This window comes from Momordica charantia (genome assembly GCF_013281855.1).
Source record: "Momordica charantia cultivar OHB3-1 chromosome 5 unlocalized genomic scaffold, Mcharantia_2.0 BLBB01000005.1, whole genome shotgun sequence".
NCBI classification, from domain to species: domain Eukaryota; kingdom Viridiplantae; phylum Streptophyta; class Magnoliopsida; order Cucurbitales; family Cucurbitaceae; genus Momordica; species Momordica charantia.
The window spans coordinates 6617301-6638941 of NW_028275163.1; the positions used below are offsets into that span (position 1 = coordinate 6617301).

At 35.4% G+C, this 21641-nt stretch overlaps 2 protein-coding genes and 1 long non-coding RNA gene across 10 annotated transcripts; 1 reads left to right on the plus strand and 2 right to left on the minus strand.

The window, feature by feature from the left end:
• Window positions 1–350: 350 nt before the first annotated feature.
• Window positions 351–7457, minus strand: LOC111014649 (protein CHROMATIN REMODELING 8). Of its 6 annotated transcripts, XM_088124217.1 has the most exons (10): window positions 7241–7457; window positions 7013–7085; window positions 6386–6532; window positions 5657–6190; window positions 5115–5514; window positions 3435–4299; window positions 2542–3151; window positions 1831–2295; window positions 1373–1597; window positions 1021–1302 (listed from the first exon to the last, which is right to left on the minus strand). In XM_088124217.1, exons 3-10 carry the CDS (start codon window positions 6473–6475, stop codon window positions 1168–1170), a joined length of 3324 nt encoding a protein of 1107 aa, XP_087980343.1. In that variant the 5' UTR covers window positions 6476–6532; window positions 7013–7085; window positions 7241–7457; the 3' UTR covers window positions 1021–1167. The 6 variants fall into 6 exon arrangements, with proteins under 6 accessions (XP_087980340.1, XP_087980341.1, XP_087980342.1 ...); XM_088124214.1 differs by having other exon boundaries at window positions 351–1597; window positions 7271–7457; XM_088124215.1 differs by having other exon boundaries at window positions 351–1597; window positions 6386–6535; window positions 7271–7457.
• A 449-nt stretch (window positions 7458–7906) lies between these two features.
• Window positions 7907–10154, plus strand: LOC111014636 (uncharacterized). The gene is made up of 4 exons (XR_002601920.2): window positions 7907–8305; window positions 8654–9084; window positions 9507–9716; window positions 9809–10154. It is a non-coding gene; the product is annotated as an uncharacterized LOC111014636 (long non-coding RNA).
• Window positions 10155–12876: 2722 nt separating this feature from the next.
• LOC111014675 (protein CYTOSOLIC ABA RECEPTOR KINASE 5) lies at window positions 12877–18158 on the minus strand. Of its 3 annotated transcripts, XR_002601925.2 has the most exons (9): window positions 17596–17932; window positions 16808–16985; window positions 14660–14913; window positions 14426–14552; window positions 14068–14341; window positions 13743–13875; window positions 13555–13641; window positions 13259–13466; window positions 12877–13159 (listed from the first exon to the last, which is right to left on the minus strand). XR_002601925.2 is itself a non-coding variant. In XM_022289470.2 (8 exons), exons 2-8 carry the CDS (start codon window positions 16899–16901, stop codon window positions 13338–13340), a joined length of 1098 nt encoding a protein of 365 aa, XP_022145162.1. In that variant the 5' UTR covers window positions 16902–16985; window positions 17982–18158; the 3' UTR covers window positions 12877–13337. The 3 variants fall into 3 exon arrangements, 2 of the variants coding, with proteins under 2 accessions (XP_022145162.1, XP_022145161.1); XM_022289470.2 differs by lacking the exon at window positions 17596–17932 and adding an exon at window positions 17982–18158 and having other exon boundaries at window positions 12877–13466; XM_022289469.2 differs by having other exon boundaries at window positions 12877–13466; window positions 17596–17931.
• Window positions 18159–21641: the final 3483 nt, after the last annotated feature.

Genomic DNA, 21641 nt, shown 5'->3' on the forward strand with positions numbered 1-21641 from the left:
AATTCATATATCGAGAATTTTTTTTAATTGTAGACTTTTGAGTGAAAGCTAAAATTAAAAAAACAAAGGAATGAGCCAAATCGAGTTAATTCAATCCGTTAGAACCATAAAATGAACTTTGACAAAAACCAATGTACATTTCAAAATGATAAATTTTTGATGCAATAATTTATGTACACACTTAGTTCATACTTTGAAAAAAAATTTTTAAAAAGATAATAACAAAACTAATCCAATATTTACAACCACAGATGGCACTGACGAATCATCAGAGAGTGTATGGTACAATTTACAAAGGAATCCTTCAAGATGGCACTAAAAATGATCGAATCAAATTGATAGGAGACGGATTGAGCAATTGATCAATGAAGTTATTACTCTCTCGAATCAATCACCAAAATTTTGCTAAGCTTTAAGGTGGGTGTTTAGAGACGGAGTTTCCTTTACTAGTATGCAAATTTGTTCCAAACAACAAGCAAAATGGATGGTTGAAGACTCTACAAATTGAATCCTTGACAACCCCTCCACTGTGTTAGCTATGCACATGGTATCATTGCCCAGTGAAGCCACAAACTGGTTAGAATCTTTAAAAATATATATATGCTATGCCCAAAATGATAACAAAAAAACTAAAAAGATGATGAAGGAAGACTCTGAAACAGTCTTCGGATCTACTCAAGGCTGCCGGGCAAACGGGATGCATTTTTTGTACTGGTAGTACTAGACAAGCTCAAAGAGAATAATATATTTCTTATTTCTACCTTTCTTTCCCACGACGATTAAGAACAAGCAAATCAAAATTTTCACTTCGAATTCTAGACCTCGACATTTGGCTGCTCATGGAAAAGCAATCGTCATGGGAAAGACCTGAGTAATTGCTGCCATGGAAGTAATAAACTAACTGCTTCGATTACTGTTCATACTCTGGCTTCAGAACCCAGAATGAACCACGGGGGCTTTTCTCTAATATTGCTATCTCTTTCAGTAGATTCTTGAACAAGGGCAAATCATTTGAGGGTATCCTGTCCTTAAAATGCTGTACAATTGTGGCTGAATCAGTGGCTCCGCCTCTTTGCTTAATAAAAGTACATATCTGACGAATCAATACTTCGGGTTGTGATCCAGATAAGTTCTTAGATGACCGAGAAGACCCGACACCAGCACCGCTTACATTGTTTCGAGCACTTGAAGTAGATGGTTGAACTTGATGTTCAAGCCCAGCACTGATTGCTCTTTCTTGGTTTCCTCGGATTTTAGCCAGCAGCTCTGCTGAAGATAAGGCCTTTCCAGAAGATGCTCCAGCTGCATACCCATTTAAATGACTAGCTCCATTTCTAGATACTTCATCTGAGGATTTAAAATTACTGGTTACCTGTGGTTTCGTAGTTGAACCAAACTTACGACGCATGGATGATGGTGCACCAGCAGTTCCAGCTTTCCCGGTCCATGTTGGAATGGAGATACTCTCATTACTTCGCAGCATTCTAGACTGGCGCAATGCCTCGGCTGCTCTACGTGCAACTTGAGAAGCTTGCTCCTCGAGCCGTATCTTCTCCCCCTCATCGGCATTCACGATGACATCATGATTGACAGCGCTCTGCATGTGAAGAAGGATATAAAGCAAACCACAGAGAAAATAAACAAAAATCTGAACACGTCGAACCTTGGTCAAAGTCTCTTTCAAAAGGATCGTTTATAGTTCTATTTGGTCAATAACGAATAAATAATACACAGTTGCATAAGGGGAAAAGAAAAAGCCTGCCATTCCAGCAATACAGACTAACAAGACATACGAAAATGCATCTTAGAGATTAAAAAAATGAGACTCACATGTAGGCCGTGCGCATCAAAAAGGCTCTTCAAGATATTCGTGTCTTCGTCTGTTCCACCACCCTGACCAGTCTCTACAGAACCATTCCTCCCAGAAGTTTGAACCTCTGATTTGGATGGTCTGTCATCAGCAGAATCCGCATATGATACTGAGCTGCTACCAGATTTTTGTTCATCCTTCTCATTTTTCTGAACACCAACAACATTTACACTATCAGTCAACTGACTAAAAATGTTTGACGTTTCTGTTGATCTGCCCTCCCCATCCTCATACAGTGTAAAGAGATCCTTCATGTCTCTAGCTTTAAAGAACCTTTTCTGCTGAGGGTTCTTTAATATCTTATTCGTGAGAAAATGTTTATATATCTGTCGATGGTACACCTTCTCCTCTATAGTTCCACGAGTGATCAATCTGTACACAGTTACATCCCGCTGTTGACCAATACGCCAAGCACGTTCCCTGGCCTGAATATATGAATGTAAAATTTATAACCCCATAGCAGAGAATAGGAAGAAAAATCTTCCACAATATCGTAATAAGTAAGAAAATGTAAAAGATGCCAACTTCTAAACTGAAAGTAACTTCAGGGTCAATACAGTAATTCAACCAGTTTTACTGGTTTAAACAAAGTAATGAACCTCAATCGAACTTCTCTGAAGATATCTTAAACAACAACTTCGATAAATTAAAACAGAAACGTGGCACATCACCTGCATGTCGGTTGACGGATTCCAATCAGGGTCAAAGATTATCACCCTATCTGCTCCAGTTAAGTTTGTTCCCAGACCACCAACCTTGGTTGTTAAAATAAAAATAAACACCTCATTGGAATTATTAAATTCATCAATCAAAGCCATTCTGTGTTTGACAGGAGTACCACCATCCATCCTCCTATAAGTATAACCACCTCCAATCAGAAATTTCTCTAAAATGTCAAGCATCTGTTGAGTTTGCGCAAAAAGAAGAACACGGTGATCTTGCTCTTTCCATACCTTCAGCACTTGCTCAACCACTTTCATTTTTCCACTGCGTTCAGGATTCCCATAGTCAGGATTTTGGAAAGAGTGATCCCTCTCAAGCAGATCTGGGTGGTTGCAAATTTTCCGCATTACATCAATTCCAGAAAGAGAATTTCTATTCCCATCCAAAATCTGTTCCACTTCAGAGCTCGCAAGGAACGCTCTGTAAACAGAACGTTGCTCAGAAGTAAGGCTGCAGAAGAGAACGTGTTCGGTCTTCTTTGGTAAATGAGCATTCACATCAGCTTTCATCCTCCTAAGCAGATAAGGCATGATTAAGTCACGAAGAACAACAGCACACCTGCATAATAAGAACTTCAAAGGTTGGTGATGTTCAGCTATTGAATAAGAAAAAGGAGAGAGGGAGAGAAAGAACACGAGATCAAAGAACTATCTTCATCCACTATTTTCAGTAAAACATCTTTTACATGTCAATATGTCATCAACATCGTAATAAACCCACATCATAAACCTCCTAATAGATAGACTTTATAAATTCTAAATATTCGCAAGAAAAGAATAAAATAAAGGGGAGAAAATAAAAATAAAAAACCAAACATTTATAATATTTTCACAATATTTACCTATATGCTGTTGATACTTGCAACGGGGAAGCATTAGCATAGCCACCAACAGATATAGGAACTGCGAACTCTGCCTCAAACACGGGCAATACCCCCAACTTCCCAGGGAAAACAAAATCAAACAAGGACCACAACTCAGTCAATTTGTTCTGAATTGGAGAACCAGTCAATATTATGCGGTGTACTGTTTGTAGCTGCTTGCAAACCAAAGTTACTTCAGCATTTGGATTCCGAATACGATGTCCTTCGTCAAGGACTGCATAACCCCATTCAATGTCAAGCAACTTCTCCCCTACTAGTCGTAGTTGTTCGTAAGTGGTAATGAGCATACCGGATTCTCTCAAAACACGGTTGATCAAGGAATCCCATTTTTTTGTGCCTTTGGATTGTGAGTTTCTCCTATAATCACTGCCCTCATGATCTTCACTTTCATCACTTCCATAAGATTTTTCATGCATTTTTCTATAAGTAGAATCATGAGCAGAATCATGTAGTATTTCTACCAAAAAGCCTGGGTACCATTTCCGTGCCTCCCTCTTCCACTGTCTAACTAGTGTAACAGGGCAGACAATGATGCTTGGTTTATAAATATTACTAAAATGTAATGCACCTAAAAAAGCCAACACCTGGACTGTCTTCCCAAGGCCCATCTCATCTCCAATAATACCACCTGCCCTTTGGCAGTGCAATTCCCATAACCACTGCACCCCAACTTTTTGGTAATCAAAGAGCTGATCAAATATGCTGTGAGGAATTTTCAGCCCACCTTCAAGCGTCACAAAAGAAGGTTCGGGAACTTCATCTTCTAAATCTCCTGAATCTTCTCTTTCAAAACTTGATGTAGACAAACCATCTGACATATTCTCTACAACGTGAATAACACATCAGGTAAAATAAAATGTTCTTCGTAACAGATCATAAGCTAAGGATATAATAGAATAGCATTCGACGATATCCTTGTTCGGCAAAACATTCCACAATTACCGACTAAAAACAGTAAAGTTTTCTCATACATAAATGCGCTATTACAATAAATTTTAATGTAAGTAAGACATATGTTGGTAGCACCATGAGTTCTTGCATGTAACCATTGAAAAAGGTACATGAAGTAAATTTTCTCATCTAGCAAAGTCCCATATATCTGTGAAATTTCTTCTTGAAGTTTGCGAGCGTCTGAATCTGTCACTAAATGGACTTGACAACTATTTTATTTACAGATGACTACTATCATATAACTGCTAGAGAATACCACATTGATATACATAATTTAGGAATATACTACCCAATACCCATTTTTTACAACTATGCATAATGGGGTTAAGAACCAAATCCTAAATCAAAACATATATATATTAATTCAAGAAAAAATCCTGAAATACACGTAACATTTGCCTTCACAAGTTAATTGTAAACCAATCAAACATAGTCTTAGTTGATGCCCTGTTATATTCTAGTTGCAAAAAGACATAATGGATGTAGTCTCCTTAGATAACAGAGAAGATAGCAACTAGAACAGAGGTTTGAAACGTACATTCTATGATTAACCGATGACGTGATTAAGATTTCAGACTTTAACATCACATAAAAGAGACAAATGCCAACCATAGAATCAAGGAAACTGCAACCTGAACTTGTATAGAATGAGTTGTAGAATAAACACATGCCAAACAGGAGACTTACCAGCTACTTCCACATCTCTTTCCTCCATAGCAATTCGCCTTCTGTATTTTTTGTCTGGCAGAGGCCGTCTAGTCTTTTTCCATTTTATTTTCTTTGTGACTTTGTCTTCTGCAGATAAAGGAAGCTTTGCAGGTTTTTTTAACCTGTAGAAAGGATGAGTTGGTGGATCGAGCTTCGGTAAAGCTTCTGGATCAAGCAGTTTAGTAGTTGGGCGAGCTTGTGCGGCCTCTGACATGGACCGAAGAGCTCTATCAACACTGACAGAAGCAAAGTCATCATTTTCCTCTTCTTCCTCCTTTACTTCAAGCCTTGATTGACCTGGGTTCTGAAGACAGCGTTCAAAGCCCTTCAGCTTGTGAAATGGTGTTAAAATTCCCTTCCGTACCAATTCATCTCTTTCCTAAGACAAATAATGCAAGGTTACTCCCCCACTGCATAATCTTTTTTTCAGTGTCAAATGTAAACAGCTATTTCGATTTATAAGTACAGAAGAATTGTTAAGCATCTTACAGAGTACAGAATTTGAAAACAGTTTAACTCACTGTTTCAACAAAGCCCACGGTGGCTGCATCCAAAGCTGCATCAAAATCGTTATCCTCATCAAATGACACAACTTTCAACCTCTTTTCTACGCTGTTTCCTGATTTCTTAACCTCTTTAGACTTTCTTTTAAGTTTTGGTTTGTCTTTTACTATCTCCAATATTGTCTTAGCGTCCTTGCCTTTACACAAATGGGAAAAATCTTTCTTCAACTGCTGTTGGGTTTTCTTCAGGCTTCTTAGCCTATCAATTGCTAGGGCACGCTGAAGTTGTTTTGTAGAAGCTGAAACATCTTCCTCCTCAAGCCCATGCTCCGGAGAGTCAGTGCTGACGTCAGTATGTTTTTCATTTCTTTCAAATTTCTTCACTGGTTCCACTGTTGATGCAACAGCATCTATCTCATATTCTACAGCCCTCAGCTTATGATAGAGCTGCACGTGACTGGCAGAAGATGAATCGACGCTATCTAACTTATCACAGGCATTCTCTTCTGCAATGCCTCCAACTTCAGCCCCATTCTCGCTATTCTTATTGGCCTGCAATTCAAAAACAAATCCTTCAATGATGCTGACTGTAACTAGTTTATAGCTGATTTCTAGTTCATTTTAGCACCATCATACTGAACTGAGAAAATCAAAATAGGCAAGACTATGAGCCTAAACATTGAAGTGATAACACGCTACAAACAAAATCCCACAATTAGAATAACAGATAAGAATTCCAGCCAATACCTCCTCCAACAAGTTCCTCTCTATATCCTCCGGATTTTCAGACGTCACACCCAAGCTGTTCAGCAAAATTTGATCCTCCTCTTCCTCCATTGAATCAAATACGGAGCTTCAACCAACACATTGCATTGTGCAGCCAATAACCAAAACCTACTACAAAAAATTCAACATTCACTTCTATATTCCATAAAGCATCACAACTAACATGTTCATGTAAAATTTAAGCAACCGAAAAAAATAACTCTAGATTTCATAGTCAGAAGTTTAATTCGATCAATGAGGTCAAGTTGAAGTCTGAATTGGAAGCGTTATGAAGCAAACAAAAGAGAACTAACTTCAATTAGGACAAAGAAACCAGGTGTTTGAAAAATTACGCAAAACAGAATGTAGGAATCTCTGAATTAAGAATCCTCTCCTCCTCAAGAGCGAATCGTTTCAAAAAGAGAGATATAAACGGAGGAATCCGATATGTTTACCCTGAAACGGAAGGTCGCGAGATTCCCTACCTTCCAAAACCTAAATTCAGCACCTCTATTATTTGCATTGGGGTGTTGTAGCCCGCGACTCCATTGACATGTGGCATAAAATAACTTCAAACGAAGAGCCAAAAGATGAACAAGAAAGACAAACCTCAGTAGTTTAGACTTTGTCGCCATTGTCGTTTGTGTAAAACTGAAGATACATCGTTGCCAAATGCTCAAACCTGACAAATATCGGAGAAAAATCAAGTCATTCCACAGAAGTTCAAACAAAATTCTTAATATACAAGACTAGCATAACATTCATAGATTATTGGAGGAATAATCCGTAGTCTCGATGCAAATGAAATATATAAATCCAAAGCGCGGTGATACTTGCCTAATAGTCGAGGATTGTAGAAATAAGCACCTGGCGAAAAACCCTAGCTCTTGAACTGTTGTCGAGAAAATGGAGGAACGGTAAAACGGCGGGATACAGGAAACCGCGCAGCCAGGGTTGAAGAAATTCCGATCTCCGAAAACGAATCGAAGAGCGGCGGCGGCTCCGATTTTGAGTTGCGGTTGGATGAATGGACTTTTTGAAAATAGTTTTTTAAAAAATTGACAAAAAGGGTACTTTCAAATTATTTATCAAAATCAGGTCGGTTTTTTTTTCTTTTTTTTTGACCGATTTTTGTTTATTTAGGCTAGCTTTTTCTTTTTTTATCAGACTTCCTTCTTATTAATTTTACCTTCGTATCATGGTTTGGTATTAGATATCTGTGGTTCGTTATGTATCTATTGATTCACATTGACATAAAAGTAAATTAATATTTTTATTGTAATAAAAAATCAACAAAATATATATAAATCTCAACAAAATATCATAAATATATAAAATATTAATATAAATCTCAACAAAAAATATTTATTTATTAATTAAAATATTTTTTATGATTTTTTAAATTTTTCTAATTTTTACATCGATATCAACATTGTCATACATTCGTAGAATCAATACTTCAGCATTTCTATCCACATCCATGTTTAAAACAATATTGGTTCATATTTTTGGATAATGGTAGATTGTTGCGCGCGAAAAAGAAGGGCAAATTAGTAAAAGCGCCTCCTCTCCCAACTGATCGCGCATTTTGTGAACACGATCTCCCGGTGGTTCGTGAGGTTTCCGTCTACAAAATCCCTCCTCGAACCACGTCCGGCGGCTAAAATCCGATAAGATCTGGTCCGGCCGCCTCCGGGTTGTGTCGTGCAAGGACCGATGTGAAATCCGGTTGGAAGATGCCAACTCCGGCGACCTCTTCGCTGCTTGCTTTGTTCCTGGTCAGCGGGACAACTCTGTCGAGATAGTGCTCGACTCTTCTCGAGGAGAGACGGTGGCGCCGATATCAACGAAGAGAGCCACATTGATATTCATCCTGATCCTGCTGTGAATCACAGACTGAAGGTATTGCCAAGATTTTATTCTCATCTCATCAATGACTGAAGCTGATTAATTTGGTGGTACAGTTGTCTTGTTGAGCTACAATGTCTCGATGCTTTGCCTGAAATCTGATGGCTTTTTTACTATTAACTGATATTATGATTAGTGGAATGAAATCTCTGATCTAGCTATTAGGAACAAAATCATTCACGTAGAATTGTATAGAATAGTCACAATGGTTTTTTTGTAGGTTTTAGAAGTTACTCGCCATGTGTAGGTCTTCAATATTTTGGTGATCAAACCTTGTTTTCGAGTTAGCACCATGAGTTCACTTAATATTTGTAAAATCGTTTGAATTAATGTGAATCACAGCCATCAAGGGGAACTGGTATGCTATCTGCTACTGGGTTGTCAGGGTCTGGAACTGGAAAGCCAAAATCTTGAACTTCCAAAAGTTGGCAAGGATTTCGAGTCTCTTGGCCATGTTGGCTTGAAGGTTCAAGTTCGAACCATCTAGTGAACTTAATACTAAAAACCCTTGACGTCTTCCGGTCAGGGCCTTGGGGCAGCCATGGGTACCCTGGGTACAGGGAGAAAAGCTCCGATTCCTAGTTATTAAAAAAAAAAAAAGAACTTTTGAGTCTTTGCTCCACCAAAATCAGGTCTCCTCTTCCACCCCTCCAAATGATCCGGCCGCTCGGAAGCTATCTGCCAGTGCATGCTGTGATGTTGGTCATGAGGTACAGAAAGACAATGTAAGGCATGCAACCGATCCATTATCATCAGATCTTTCCCAACTTGAGGTACAGTTTCTACTATTAGTTGTTCTTTTCTTTATACCTCTACATAGAGAGAAACATGCTGGATTAGGATAATGGGATTCTTAATTGACTATAAATTTTCCCTTTAACTTACATATATGATATATGGTTCCTCTGTCCTTTCTGCACAACCCATTTGAATCTAGATTACTTATATGAAACACAATTACCAAGTTCGATTCGATTAGACTCGAGGACTGTTTTCTCTCCTTTGTGATGGGTATTGACAACTATCTTAGACTTTACTGTTTAAGCTTGTCCTTTTAATTCCTTTGCCAACTTCAAGACTTGTGCCTGGTGTAATGAATGTATTGAGTTATTTCTAATGCTCAAGCAATCGGCTTAGAATTTATATATTTCTTGAATGTAAATCTGACTGATCCAGATTCATTGGGTTCTCTTAGAACACAGGTAGCTTGCATCCGTGTGTCCCGACTAGCTTGCGTGCACCTCGACTAATCACGGGTCAATGCCTTACCTTACTACATTTGGTCGACAAGAAAACTCGTAGGATATTAAATCCGAGGTTGATGGCCACCATGGTTTAAACTCATTCATCTAAACCCGTTGCTATTCATATTGGTCCTTATTGACCACTAGGTCATCCCATGATGGTTTGTATTGTAGTATTAGTATGACTCTTTGGGAACTCCTGTCAATAAACATGTCAAGAACAATTCTAACACTAGTTTCATTAAATATGCAGAGAAATCTTCCTTCTGCTCCAGCTTCGGCAAAGGCATCGGCGTCAGGATGGGCACCATTCTGATCAATGTAAATGTAGCCGGTGTTTGTTATCCAAAGATCTTAGTTTGATGTTTTTTTTCTGGAGGTCGAGCAATCTTTCATTTTTTTTTCTTTGTTCATCTATAAGTGTGGAAGGAGCAAAAAAGGAGAAAGGGAAGTTATAAATGATAATACCATATACCATCTTGGAAGATAATCTTGGAATACTTGTATATACTTCTCCAGTTATTTTCCCTACCTAATGGAGAAATTTATCTTGGCTTGTCTCCGTATTCCATTTTAATCCATTGCCTACGGTTTCTGTTCTTGATTGGCTTGATTCCATTTTGTAATTCAACTCATAAATAAATTCCTTATAAATTTTACATCTTTGATGTATATAATAAAGGTGATAGGCCTCACTGACTCAATTCATGATGTTGACCATTAACATGTAAAATAAAATACAAAGCTTATTTGAAGTATTAATAGAGCAATATTGAAAAATGTTATGAAAATGTCACTAGGCAGGATATACATTTTTCTCTTATATAATTGTACAATTTGAATGTTGTTTTCTCAACCAGATGGTTTCACAAGAGACCATCTTCAAAATGATTAATTATTTCAACATTCAACCATTAAAAAAGATGGAATTGCAACCAAGTAAATATACCATAAACTATTGTAATTACATGAAGAAATTTAACCAATGAAATTCTAGTTGTAAAATGTCAAAGTTGGAGGAGACATTACCAATGTAATTTCAATTTTTTTGACCCATGGATAACTGAGTCTGCCATTGTCTTTCTAGGCTAGTCAGGTTTCTATGCGGCCTAGAAACTCACGACTAAGGTTGAGGATATTTACCTTTGACTAATTGTACTATACTCAAGTTAGTATTCACATAGCTATAAATAATTGATCTACATCTAAACTACTTGAAAAATGCCTACCATTAAGATTGTGAACATTCTTCTCTTCTTTCATGGGAGGTTGGTCTCAAAATTGCCTTTAAAGTTGCTGCAGCTATAGCTTACATGCATTCTGCAACTTCTATACCTATTTTACATCGAGATATAAAGCCTTCAAATATACTTTTGGATCATAACTATAGTGCAAAAGTATCCGATTTTGGGATATCAATATTTGTACCCTATGATCAATCTCATTTAACTACAAAACTGCAAGGAACATTTGGCTATGCTAATCCTGAGTATTTTTTGTCAATCCAATTAACTGAAAAGAACGATATTTACAGTTTTAGAGCTCTAATAGTAGAGCTTTTAACAGGAAACCATCGTTCTCTTTTGCAAAAGATGAGGGCAAGAATCTACTAGAGTACTTCTAGTAGAAAGAGAGGCAAAGATAGAGGATGTTTATTGTGTTGCAAAGCCATTAGATGTTTGAGATTGATGGGAAAAAAAGGCCAACCATGAAACAAGTATTTTTGGAACTATAGAAGCAAGGAAGCCCCAGATTTAAATCAATCAAATGGGAGTTTGAGTATTCACAATGCAAGTTTCAGCAATGAAGAGTTTATGGGTGATGAGACATTGTAAAATTTGAAAACATACAGCTTTTGAAGCTTCTGAGTGTTATGTGAAGTTATATATGTAAATATGTTTATATTGAAAAAAAAATGATTCAATGTTTTCAGTGAACTTGTTATTATCAAATAGGTTAGACCAATTTAATCTATTTTCTCCCTTTAATCTGATTGTCTTTGAAAAATTTCATGAGCGAATTTCTTCAAATGTTGTTTTGTGTCTATGGTTTGATATCTACTCAACCATGTCTAATTTGTGAACGTCAACTTTGCCTCTTTCAATAATCGCTCAATTCAAATTTTGTCCACAACTCAACAGATTGCTTTGGCCCAACTCATGACAGGCATATCTAAGATCGTTACTTTACAATGAATGAGTAACGTGTAAGGAACCAAAGGGTGCATTTGGTTGGTAATCATAAAACAGAAATTTGAAAACAAATGATTCAATGAAAACCAAAATTGTATTCTTTGTTTTTAGTGTTTTCATATATGTGTTTAGTAGCAGATTTGGTAATTGAATCTCAATTTAAAGAATTGTTCAATGTGTATTTAGTAATATATTTGTAAACTAAAAGTAGTTGCAAACTACATTTTAGTTTAATCTAAACTTATATTAATTAATTTATTAACATTTTTCTTATGAATTTTGTATAATTGTTATTTTACAGTGTTATATAATTTAGAATACATTATATTTTACATGTTTTAATTTTAACAAACATAAAATGAGTTTATAATATAAAGTAATATATTTATCAAAGTTTTTATCATTTTTAATGTAATTCTGCATCTTCAAAATTTCAAATTCTGAATCTAAAAACACTGAAAACATAAAAAAAAAAAAAAAATTGAATCACATAATCGGAAAATAGTTTTACACCTCCGCCTAAAAATCATCCTTCTAGGGTTTTTTTTTTTTTTTTCAAATGCAGAATCTGAGTCAAAACTCTTTCACCTCAAAAAGAATATCATACTCATAAATTAATGTCAATGACTTTGTGATTAAATATAGGTAATATTTTTCTATAAATTATTATGAACTATTTGGATTCAATTATTTTCCTTCTATAGAATTTCTAATTTGAATTTTGCAAAATCTAAAGAAGTCATAATTTTGAGAGGATTCGCCATAGTTGGATCCCTGCGCAAAAATACATCCTTCTCAAAGATTTGATGAAATGACCCCAAGAGCGATGGATTATTAGAGTTATAAATCAAAGCTGGTATAACTTTGAAAATTTATCATTTATACACTTTTAAGCAACAAGGATTTAAAAAGTTATTTTTGGACTGGTTTCATACCTTAAATTTGAAGCCTAAATACTAAGTTTGTGATATAACAAGCATTTGAGTATGTTATCGTCAACAAGGCTATTACAATCAATTACCATACCATAACAGGTGGAATAATAGTGCTATAAATCTTATTCAAACGACTATCAAAAGACATCTAATTCTGAGTGTAAAAGTGAGACATGAGTCAAGTCGAGCAGAGCTATAGATAAAATAATTATTAATAAATAAATAGGCACACCACCATTATTCCATGACAACTGAAAAAACAATCCATATCCATTAAAACGAAAAGAGAGAAGGGAAAGAAAACAACATTCTTCATATGTATTTTCCACCACACCATGCCACTCCCACTCAGTCTCCACTTGATGACTCCAAAAAAGAAGGGAAAAAGGAGGGGGAAATGAGATTTTTTAAACAACTGAGGGCTAATACCAGCAGTAGCAGCTTCTACACAAGAAGAATTGCTTCCAAGAAAGCAACCTATTCAAATCCAACCAAACATGACTCAACGGATCTTCAAGTAAAAACAACAGCAATAATTGGAATAAATAATGAATATTATGAATTCTGTATGGTCACCATGAAGAAAGCAGCAAACTTTGCAATGTAGGCTGACATATATATCAACAGTGAGGAAGAAAACTGAGTTCGATTTACTTCAAGGCTCCACGATCGGGGGAGCCATGGCAGGTGGCTTTAGAAGCGGCTGCAGAGCCTTGACGACAATGCTCATGTTCGGCCTGAACTCCGCTTCATACTGGACACACAGTGCTGCAACGGCTGCAAGCTGCAATAAAATAACACCATAGAACCCAAGTCAATGTGGTCTCACTAAGTTTGGCTGCAATGTGTGGAATTTAAAGAGAAAGGGGCACCTTGGCAACTCCTTTGGGAGGATATTCGCCCTTCAGCCTTGGATCTACACATTGTTTAACTTTGTCTTCACTTAGCCTTGGAGTAGCCTTTAACAAAAAAAGACATTCATTTTAGAGACTCCTAAAATTCGAGTAGACCGCAGACGAAAAAGGCACGGGGAAATTGAAAAGCAATAAGAAACACTCACCCATGTAACAAGACTCTGCTGCCCGCGAGGCATGGTGTGATCAACGGGTTTCCTCCCAGTCAAAAGCTCAAGTAGAACCACGCCGAAGCTGTAGACATCACTCTTTTGTGTCAATTGTCCAGTCATTGCATACCTGAGGGAAGAGAGAATTTTGACATCAGTACACTAATTCATTCACAATAGCTACTCATCCAATTTCCAGTTAACAAGAAAGGAAGTAAATGTGTCAACAGGATCAGCATTAAGAAACAACTGTCGCCGCATCCACCATTTTTATAGGTGCAAGTAAAAACAGAACAAATAGATGAGATTTCTGAAACATTACTCAGGAGCATGATAGCCAAAAGTTCCCAAAACTCGAGTAGAATGAAGACGAGCAGCCATGTCAGGAGCCTGGTTTGAAAGGTTAAAGTCTGCAATCTTGGATTTAAAGTCTTCAAAGAGGAGCACGTTGCTGGACCTAACATCTCTATGTATGATAGAAGGTTGAACTTTCTCGTGCAAGTATTCCAATCCTCTGGCTGCATCAACAGCAATTGTCACACGCTGCATCCAATCAAGCACCGGACCGGGCTGTGCCCCTTGCACTCCCTTTCTACCTGTGCAGAGAAACAACTCATGTGACTAACTGGCCTATATGAAAACTGAACTAAATAACAATTGAACTTAACACGGTTTCGTACCATGCAATATGTCATGTAGAGAACCCATAGTTGCAAACTCGTAGGCAAGTACACGGAAATTTCCTTCGACACAATATCCTTGCAACTCAACAAAATTTTCATGTTTCAACCTAGAGACTGTAGAAACCTGAAGCAGGAGGGGGAATCAAAACTCATGGAAAATAATGTATTAGGACAAGATAGATAGAGTTGTAATGTGCTAGATCTATTTATATATCGACATTGTACACAAACCTGAGTCAAAAAGTCACCATTCGAGTCAGGCTCAGAGGAAACGTCGAGCTTCTTTACTGCCACAGCCTTCCCATTGATTAAGCTAGCATAATAAACTCGACCATAAGATCCTTCACCAATAAGTGCTTTGGACCCGAAGTTGTCGGTCATTCCTTTCAGTTCTTCCAGAGGCAGTACTGGTACTTCTATGGGAGGTGGAGTTTTTGGTGCTTCAACCTTGACAGGGGCCGACTCTTTCGAGCCCTTTTGGTGACCTAAAAGGCATAAAATACATAAGACAGATATAAATCACGTAGTAGACAAACCATAAGAATCCACCTAGGGTTTTACAATTGAGTTCCCAGGCAATAAAACAAAAACACTAGGGGAAAGGTTATTGAAATTCACCCTTCATTTATCTGCATGAAATATCAAGGCTATGGTGTTACCCTGACTCAAGTTGTCTCGAACAAGAACAAAAGATTGATAAATATGCTTTAATATATGACATGAATGTATTTTACTATTATTTAAGATAGTTGATGGATAGGAACTAATGAACTGGAATAGACGTTGTATGTTGCTTGCCTTTAACCATACTTGGCATCCAGTTCCACTGACTACAACAACAATGCCTCTGCTTCTTCGCCTCCAACTTAATACCCTTTCTGGCAGCCCCATTCTTGGCATTTCTTTTATCTAGCGATCGATTCTTCAATCTTCATGGATTTCTTCTCCTTGCCCAAAACAACATGGATTCAGTATGTTTTTCTTCTTCTATATGTGCCCCCACTTTCGTTTGTCAACCTACAATCTATCTAATCCTCTCTTTCTACTTCTGAGTTTCAAGTAACCTTCCTGCTATGCATCTACTCTTTCTTCTTTACAGTAAGAGCTTCTGAAACCCTAAACAACCCTACCTCCAGCACCTTTCTAGCTAGAACCATTAATTCCTTCTCTAACTCCACCGAGAACGCAAATGCCTAACAATCCATTGCATTAACTAAATGCCCATCATATGCCCATGGTGAATTCTCAACCTCTTTCTTGGATCCCTTCAATTATCCTCCAAGCTGGAGCGCATCCTCTCCACCGTTTTCATCCGGTAACGTTGCTGGCAACCAGCCATGTATCATCCTGATTTTTTGGTGTTTGCTCAACCTGACCTTTTTAGCAAACCTTCACATTTAGACTTGCAACTTGCAACCCATATTCAGTCTATACACTTCTTCTGGCTCCATCTTCTTCCTCCTAAATTCCATCGTGTGATGATCCCAACACAGTTGCATGTCACTTCTCCCAAGCATTGAGTTTCCCCAACCTTGATCATTCTTTATCTTTTTTTTTTATAACTAGGAGTCAGAGCTTTGCTCTCATATACCCAAGGCCCAGACCCAAGAGACATCAAGGGTTTTTGGTATTAAGCTCATCGAGAGGTTCGAACTTGAGACCTCTAAGCCAGTATGACCAAGAGACCCCAATTCCATGCCACCTAGGCTACCGCTTGGGCTCATTCTTTATCTATTTTGACTCCTCTCCAGGTGATTTTAAGTGTGATTTTGTTGCTTTCCAATTTTCCCCCCCATATTCTACATCACAACCGCATTGATGAGATTATCTTCCTTCATTTTTAGGTTTCAAGAAAATCCAAATTCATTCACATAGATCGAACTCCCTTGAACCAATTTGATACGAAGCAAATAATTGGAATGGTGAAAGTATTGGAAAACTTGAAAACCAACTTAACAAGAAAATGTAGTAAAATCCCCCAAGTAACAAGAAGAATTGAACAATTTCTGGCCTCAAATATTCTAATGTCTCTATTTATAACCATTTCACTAACAAAGTCCTTACAAAGACTAATATGCCTCAAATATTCTAATGTCTCCCTAATAATATTTCAAACATAAACATATAAAACTATTAATTATGTTAATTTCACGATTCTGTTTTATTGATATTTTTTTCTGTCATTTCAACTAATATTTTGGATTGGAAAACAGAAGAGAAAAATCAAGCACTTCCCAGTAATTTGTTAACTTAAACATTATCATACTATATATGATTTACAAAATATTGATATCTCAAAGACTTCAGAGTAAATAGCGAATCCTTCATTACAAATCATATAAAATCGTGCGAGAATTAAATGATAGATTAGAGTATTACCATCTCCATAACTTCGTGGGCTTTTCAGGTGCTCACTTTCTGCTGATGGGTAGGGGTCTTCGACTTGACAAGTACAACAAAGCCACCTGCGCATTCTATCCCTTTTACTTAGATATAGATCGTCTTTAGAACCGGTATTCTTCAAACGTACGAAGTCACCAGGAGGAGGGGCATGCGCCTGCACGGTAACCAAAAGCTCTAATAAAAATAATTCCATTTTTATAAAGATGGGAGACAAATTAATATGTAAACACAAACGGCAATGACAAATGAAAGATCCTTTTTCCTTGAGTGAATATCACCGACAAAAGAAATGGTATGGTTTCTTTATACGAATATAATGAAGAGAATATGTAATATTACAAGAAATGACTGAAAAGAGAGAATTTTTTTTTCATGAGAATTGAGAGGCATTAGTAAAATAACAAAAAAGCAAAAAAGGGGGAAACGTTCCTCGAGGTAACGATTGAAATATACTTCTACCAATTTAAGGATTCATTGATGACTAATGCCTCAGATCTTTTCATTCCACCTATAGCTAACCTTCTCTTAATAAAATTCCTCGATAACTTTGAAAATATTTCATCGCCATATAACTCCAACCCCACCACCCTTAAATATGATCACATGACACGTCCTTTTTGAAGGATCCAACTTTCAGGCATATTAGAAGAACAGACAGGTCCAAATAACGTTTTCAGTTTATGGAACAATGAAAATGGAAATTTGAAACATTCATAAAAATGGAAAAAAAAAAAACAAAAACATTAAATTCCAACAATCCTTACCACTAAACCAAAACGATGATGATGATCTCGGCCGTCCATTATCAAACCAGAGATTCAAAATTCAAAATGCCAACAAAATAAACAAGGCAGAAACAAAATAGAAGAAGAAGAAAAACACAACCCCAGATACAGACTGATCCCGAACACAGAAAAACAAGAAACCCAAATCACCCACAACCCAATAATTAAAAAAAAAAACACAAGGGAGACTTTCAGATTTCAACCCTGTTTCAGAAATTAAAAACCCAAATTCAAAATGGGACAGAAATTGCAAGAGAAGGGGCGAGGAATGGAAAGGGAAATGAGAGATTAGCGAGCAGAGATCGAGAAGTTTATTAAGAGAGGGGGAAAACAGAAGAGAAAAGGGAAACAGAAATGGATTTTACCTTCTGGTTTGTGCCTCTCCTGGGCTTCGGCAAGGGGAAATGGAAGAATAAAGGAAAGACAGGTTGGATTTGAAAGGCTTTGGCTTTGTTGGGTCGTCTTCCGTTTTGGCTTTTCGGTAGTTTTTCGGAGCAAAAGCAATGAACGGATGACAGTGAAGCAAACGCGGGGCAGAGGCGGAGAAGGTTTCACCCTTTTTTTTTATTTATTTAATTTTATTTTAATGATTTCAAATTTTAAAAATAACTAATTGTGAGCCAGTGGGATTGTGGTAGATACCTACTTTTACTCAATTGCTTTAATTAGTATTATTTCATTGACTTCATTGAATCAATGCTGCGTTTGTTCGTTATTGCCCTTCACTTTTATAACATTCATTAGTAATTTAGTATATTCCTTTTTTTACAATTTTTCGAAGAATTACGTATTTTTACCTCTGGTTTTTAATTCCTTTTACTTTTAATTTTTATTGATTTTAGTTGATTATTTTAGTTCCTATTTGTAAAACTGTAACACATTTTTAATATAATTTTATAGCTGAATTTTATGTAAGATTTTTAATATAATTCATAGCTGAATTTTAAGGAATTTATTGAGTGGATTCTTTTGCTAAAATTGTGATGGAAAGAAATGAGACAAAAATGAAATTGAAGACACCAAAATGATCACTTTTTAAAAATATAATGATCAAATTAGACATTTTAAAAAGCATAGAGAGTCCGAGACTAAAACAAATAAAAGTTGAAAAGTATTGAAACCGTATAAATCAAATCAAAACTATAAGGACTAAAATAATACTTAAATTTATTTTGGTTCGTGAACTTACCGATATAAATCTCTATTAAAAAACCATAAAAATATATGGAAGCGTGTAAAATATTTTGAAAACTATAGTAATATTTTTAAGGGAAATTATAGTGGTTAGCAAAAAAAAACTTTTATATATTTCAAAATATATGGTCTGTTTTCAAAATTTTCAAATGTAGCAAAAATTTTCACTTATATCAGTAGTTATATCAAACACTCGTATTGGTAATATATTAGATGTATATCAATTATATATTGCACAAACACTCATATGAGTAGTATATCAAATGCATATCACATCCATATTGCAAGTATATTAGACACTCATATGAGTAGTACATCAGATGCATATCACATACATATTGCAAGTATGTTAAATACTCATATCAGTAGTATATTAGATGTATATCACATAAATACATATATTGATAGTCATATATATTACAGATATATTATAAATATATAGCATTTGGATTGTCATTTTAAAATTTGGACCTCCGTTTTTTTTCTTCAAAACGTGTTATATCGAAAAAAACTAAATGTGGTTGTTATTTTGCTAATTCTAGTTTTTGTCATATTTTACTGGCTTATTAGGTGAATAATGGTGAAATCAATTTAAGAATATTACATCGTAGATTGGGAGTAGAAATTTGAACAACTTCTTTCAAAAAATGGTTAAATTTGTTAGACAACTTTATTTAGGTTAAATGACAAGTTTGACCCTTCAAATTTTTTAGTATTGGTAATTTAAGGGTGTGTTTATGGTCTTCGTATTTCAAAAAGTTTATATGCCCTTGAATTTTATATTTTGTGCTTACTAAGTCTATAGAGAAATTAGTGGGTTTTTATGTTGGTAAAAAACGGTTTAAGCACAATTTGTGTGGTTTAACTAAACCATTATGGATCAAATAAAAACTTTTAAAATCATATCAACTGAATTTAAACTTAACCTAAATTAGGGATCAAATGAAATGTTTTAGAATTCTTAGAGAATAAATCAAATTTAAGTTCAAGTAGACTAAATGTGCAATTTAATCTTATTTTTAAATATAATTTAATATAGGTTAAAAAAATACTTTTGGTCCCTATACTTTGGTTAAAGTAATAATTTAGTCACTGAGTTTTAATTTGTAACGATTTAATCCATGTTCTTTCAGATTGGTAACCTTTTAGTCCTTGAACTTTAATAGGTAACAATTTAGTCCTTGTAATTTAAAGTTGGTAACAACAATTTAGTCCTTGTAATTTAAAGTTGGTAACGATTTAGTCTTTATCGTGAAATATTTTTTTGTTAAGTTTCTTATATATATAGATAAATAAACTAAAGATGGACCAAATATGTTTATAACTAGAAAGATTAAATTGTTATATGATAAAATTTGACACTTAATTTTAATAAAATTGTTTACGATAGAGACTAAATTGTTACAAATTTAATCTGCATGGACTAAATCGTTACAAGTTAAAGTTTAGGGACTAAATTGTTACTTTAGTAAGAACTAAATCGTTACAAACTAAAGTTTAGAAACTAAATTGTTATTTAACTGAAAGTACAGGAATCAAATGTGTTTTTTAACCTTTAATCTATAACATTTTAAAATTTAATAGATAGTTCTTATTTCAAATATTATATTTTAGTGTCTGAATATGTTATTATAGTTCTCATTTAGTTATTTTGTTAATTTTTCATTAATGATTGAAAAAATTCATATATGTTTTAAAATGCGACATCTAACCTATTTCAAATAACTCCAAATATTTATCTCCAATTACATCTAATGATTAGATAAATTAATGAAACGTTTGCTTTAGATTTTTATTAAATAATTTATGAAATTTTGCGGCTAAAATGGAAGTTTAAAGACTATATTAAAATATTTTACAACTTAACAAATAAAATAGAATAAGATCGAAAGTTATGGATAAAATATATATATTTAAACCAAAGTTTTCTAAATTAACCTAATTTTGGCTCTCAATTTTTATATTTAGTCTAGCTTGTCTATTATTTTTTATTTATTTTAAAATATGGTTGTTCCCGAATAATTCTATATATAGAAATCTAATTTTAGTACTTAGCATTAAATTTTTGTAGCATATTTAGTAGAAATTCTGGACAAAATGGGTAGCCTCGTATTTATTTTGGATTAAATATGAATTAACATCACAAATATGGAGATAAAGAATTCCAACGTCTGATCTATTAGTGTTTTTTATTTTGAGAGTTTCTAGATTGGCTAAAGGTCTAATAACCAATATTAAAAATATAACAAGAATGTAACAGATGATATATCTTATCAGGTAAAACTGAGGCAACATGCGTCAAACATTCAGTTGAGTTACGTTTTTCGAACAATTGGGAATCAGGCTAAAATGAGCACACCGAACCCATTTATGAGTGCAACAATTTGAGGGGCTAAGCGCACTTGAGCCAATAGAGATATCTAGTGAACGTAGTGGTGACACTTTGTAACCAAACTGTCATACTTTTTAGAGAATCATCCAAGACGCCACATGTCCCTTTTAGAGGACGCATGGGGAAAGGGAATGCCAGTGGTCCCAGCGATCTCATGCCGACACTCCCCTCAAATAAAAAAAAGGGAAAACCCCTAGTGGAAACAAGTCGAAATTCCCTACACAAATACTTGTGAGAATAATTCAGCGCACACTTACTCTCAAGCATACTCTCTCAACTCGAAATAACTGCTTCCTTGCTCTACTTGCTCCATAGCAGTTTGATTTTACATTAAGTTCTAACTTAAGTGTCAGAGTGCATCCGACGGAGCACTTCACCGATGCTAAATATTCCTGTATGCATGTGATCCAAAAGTTAGGAGATGGCAGCGTATGTGTGA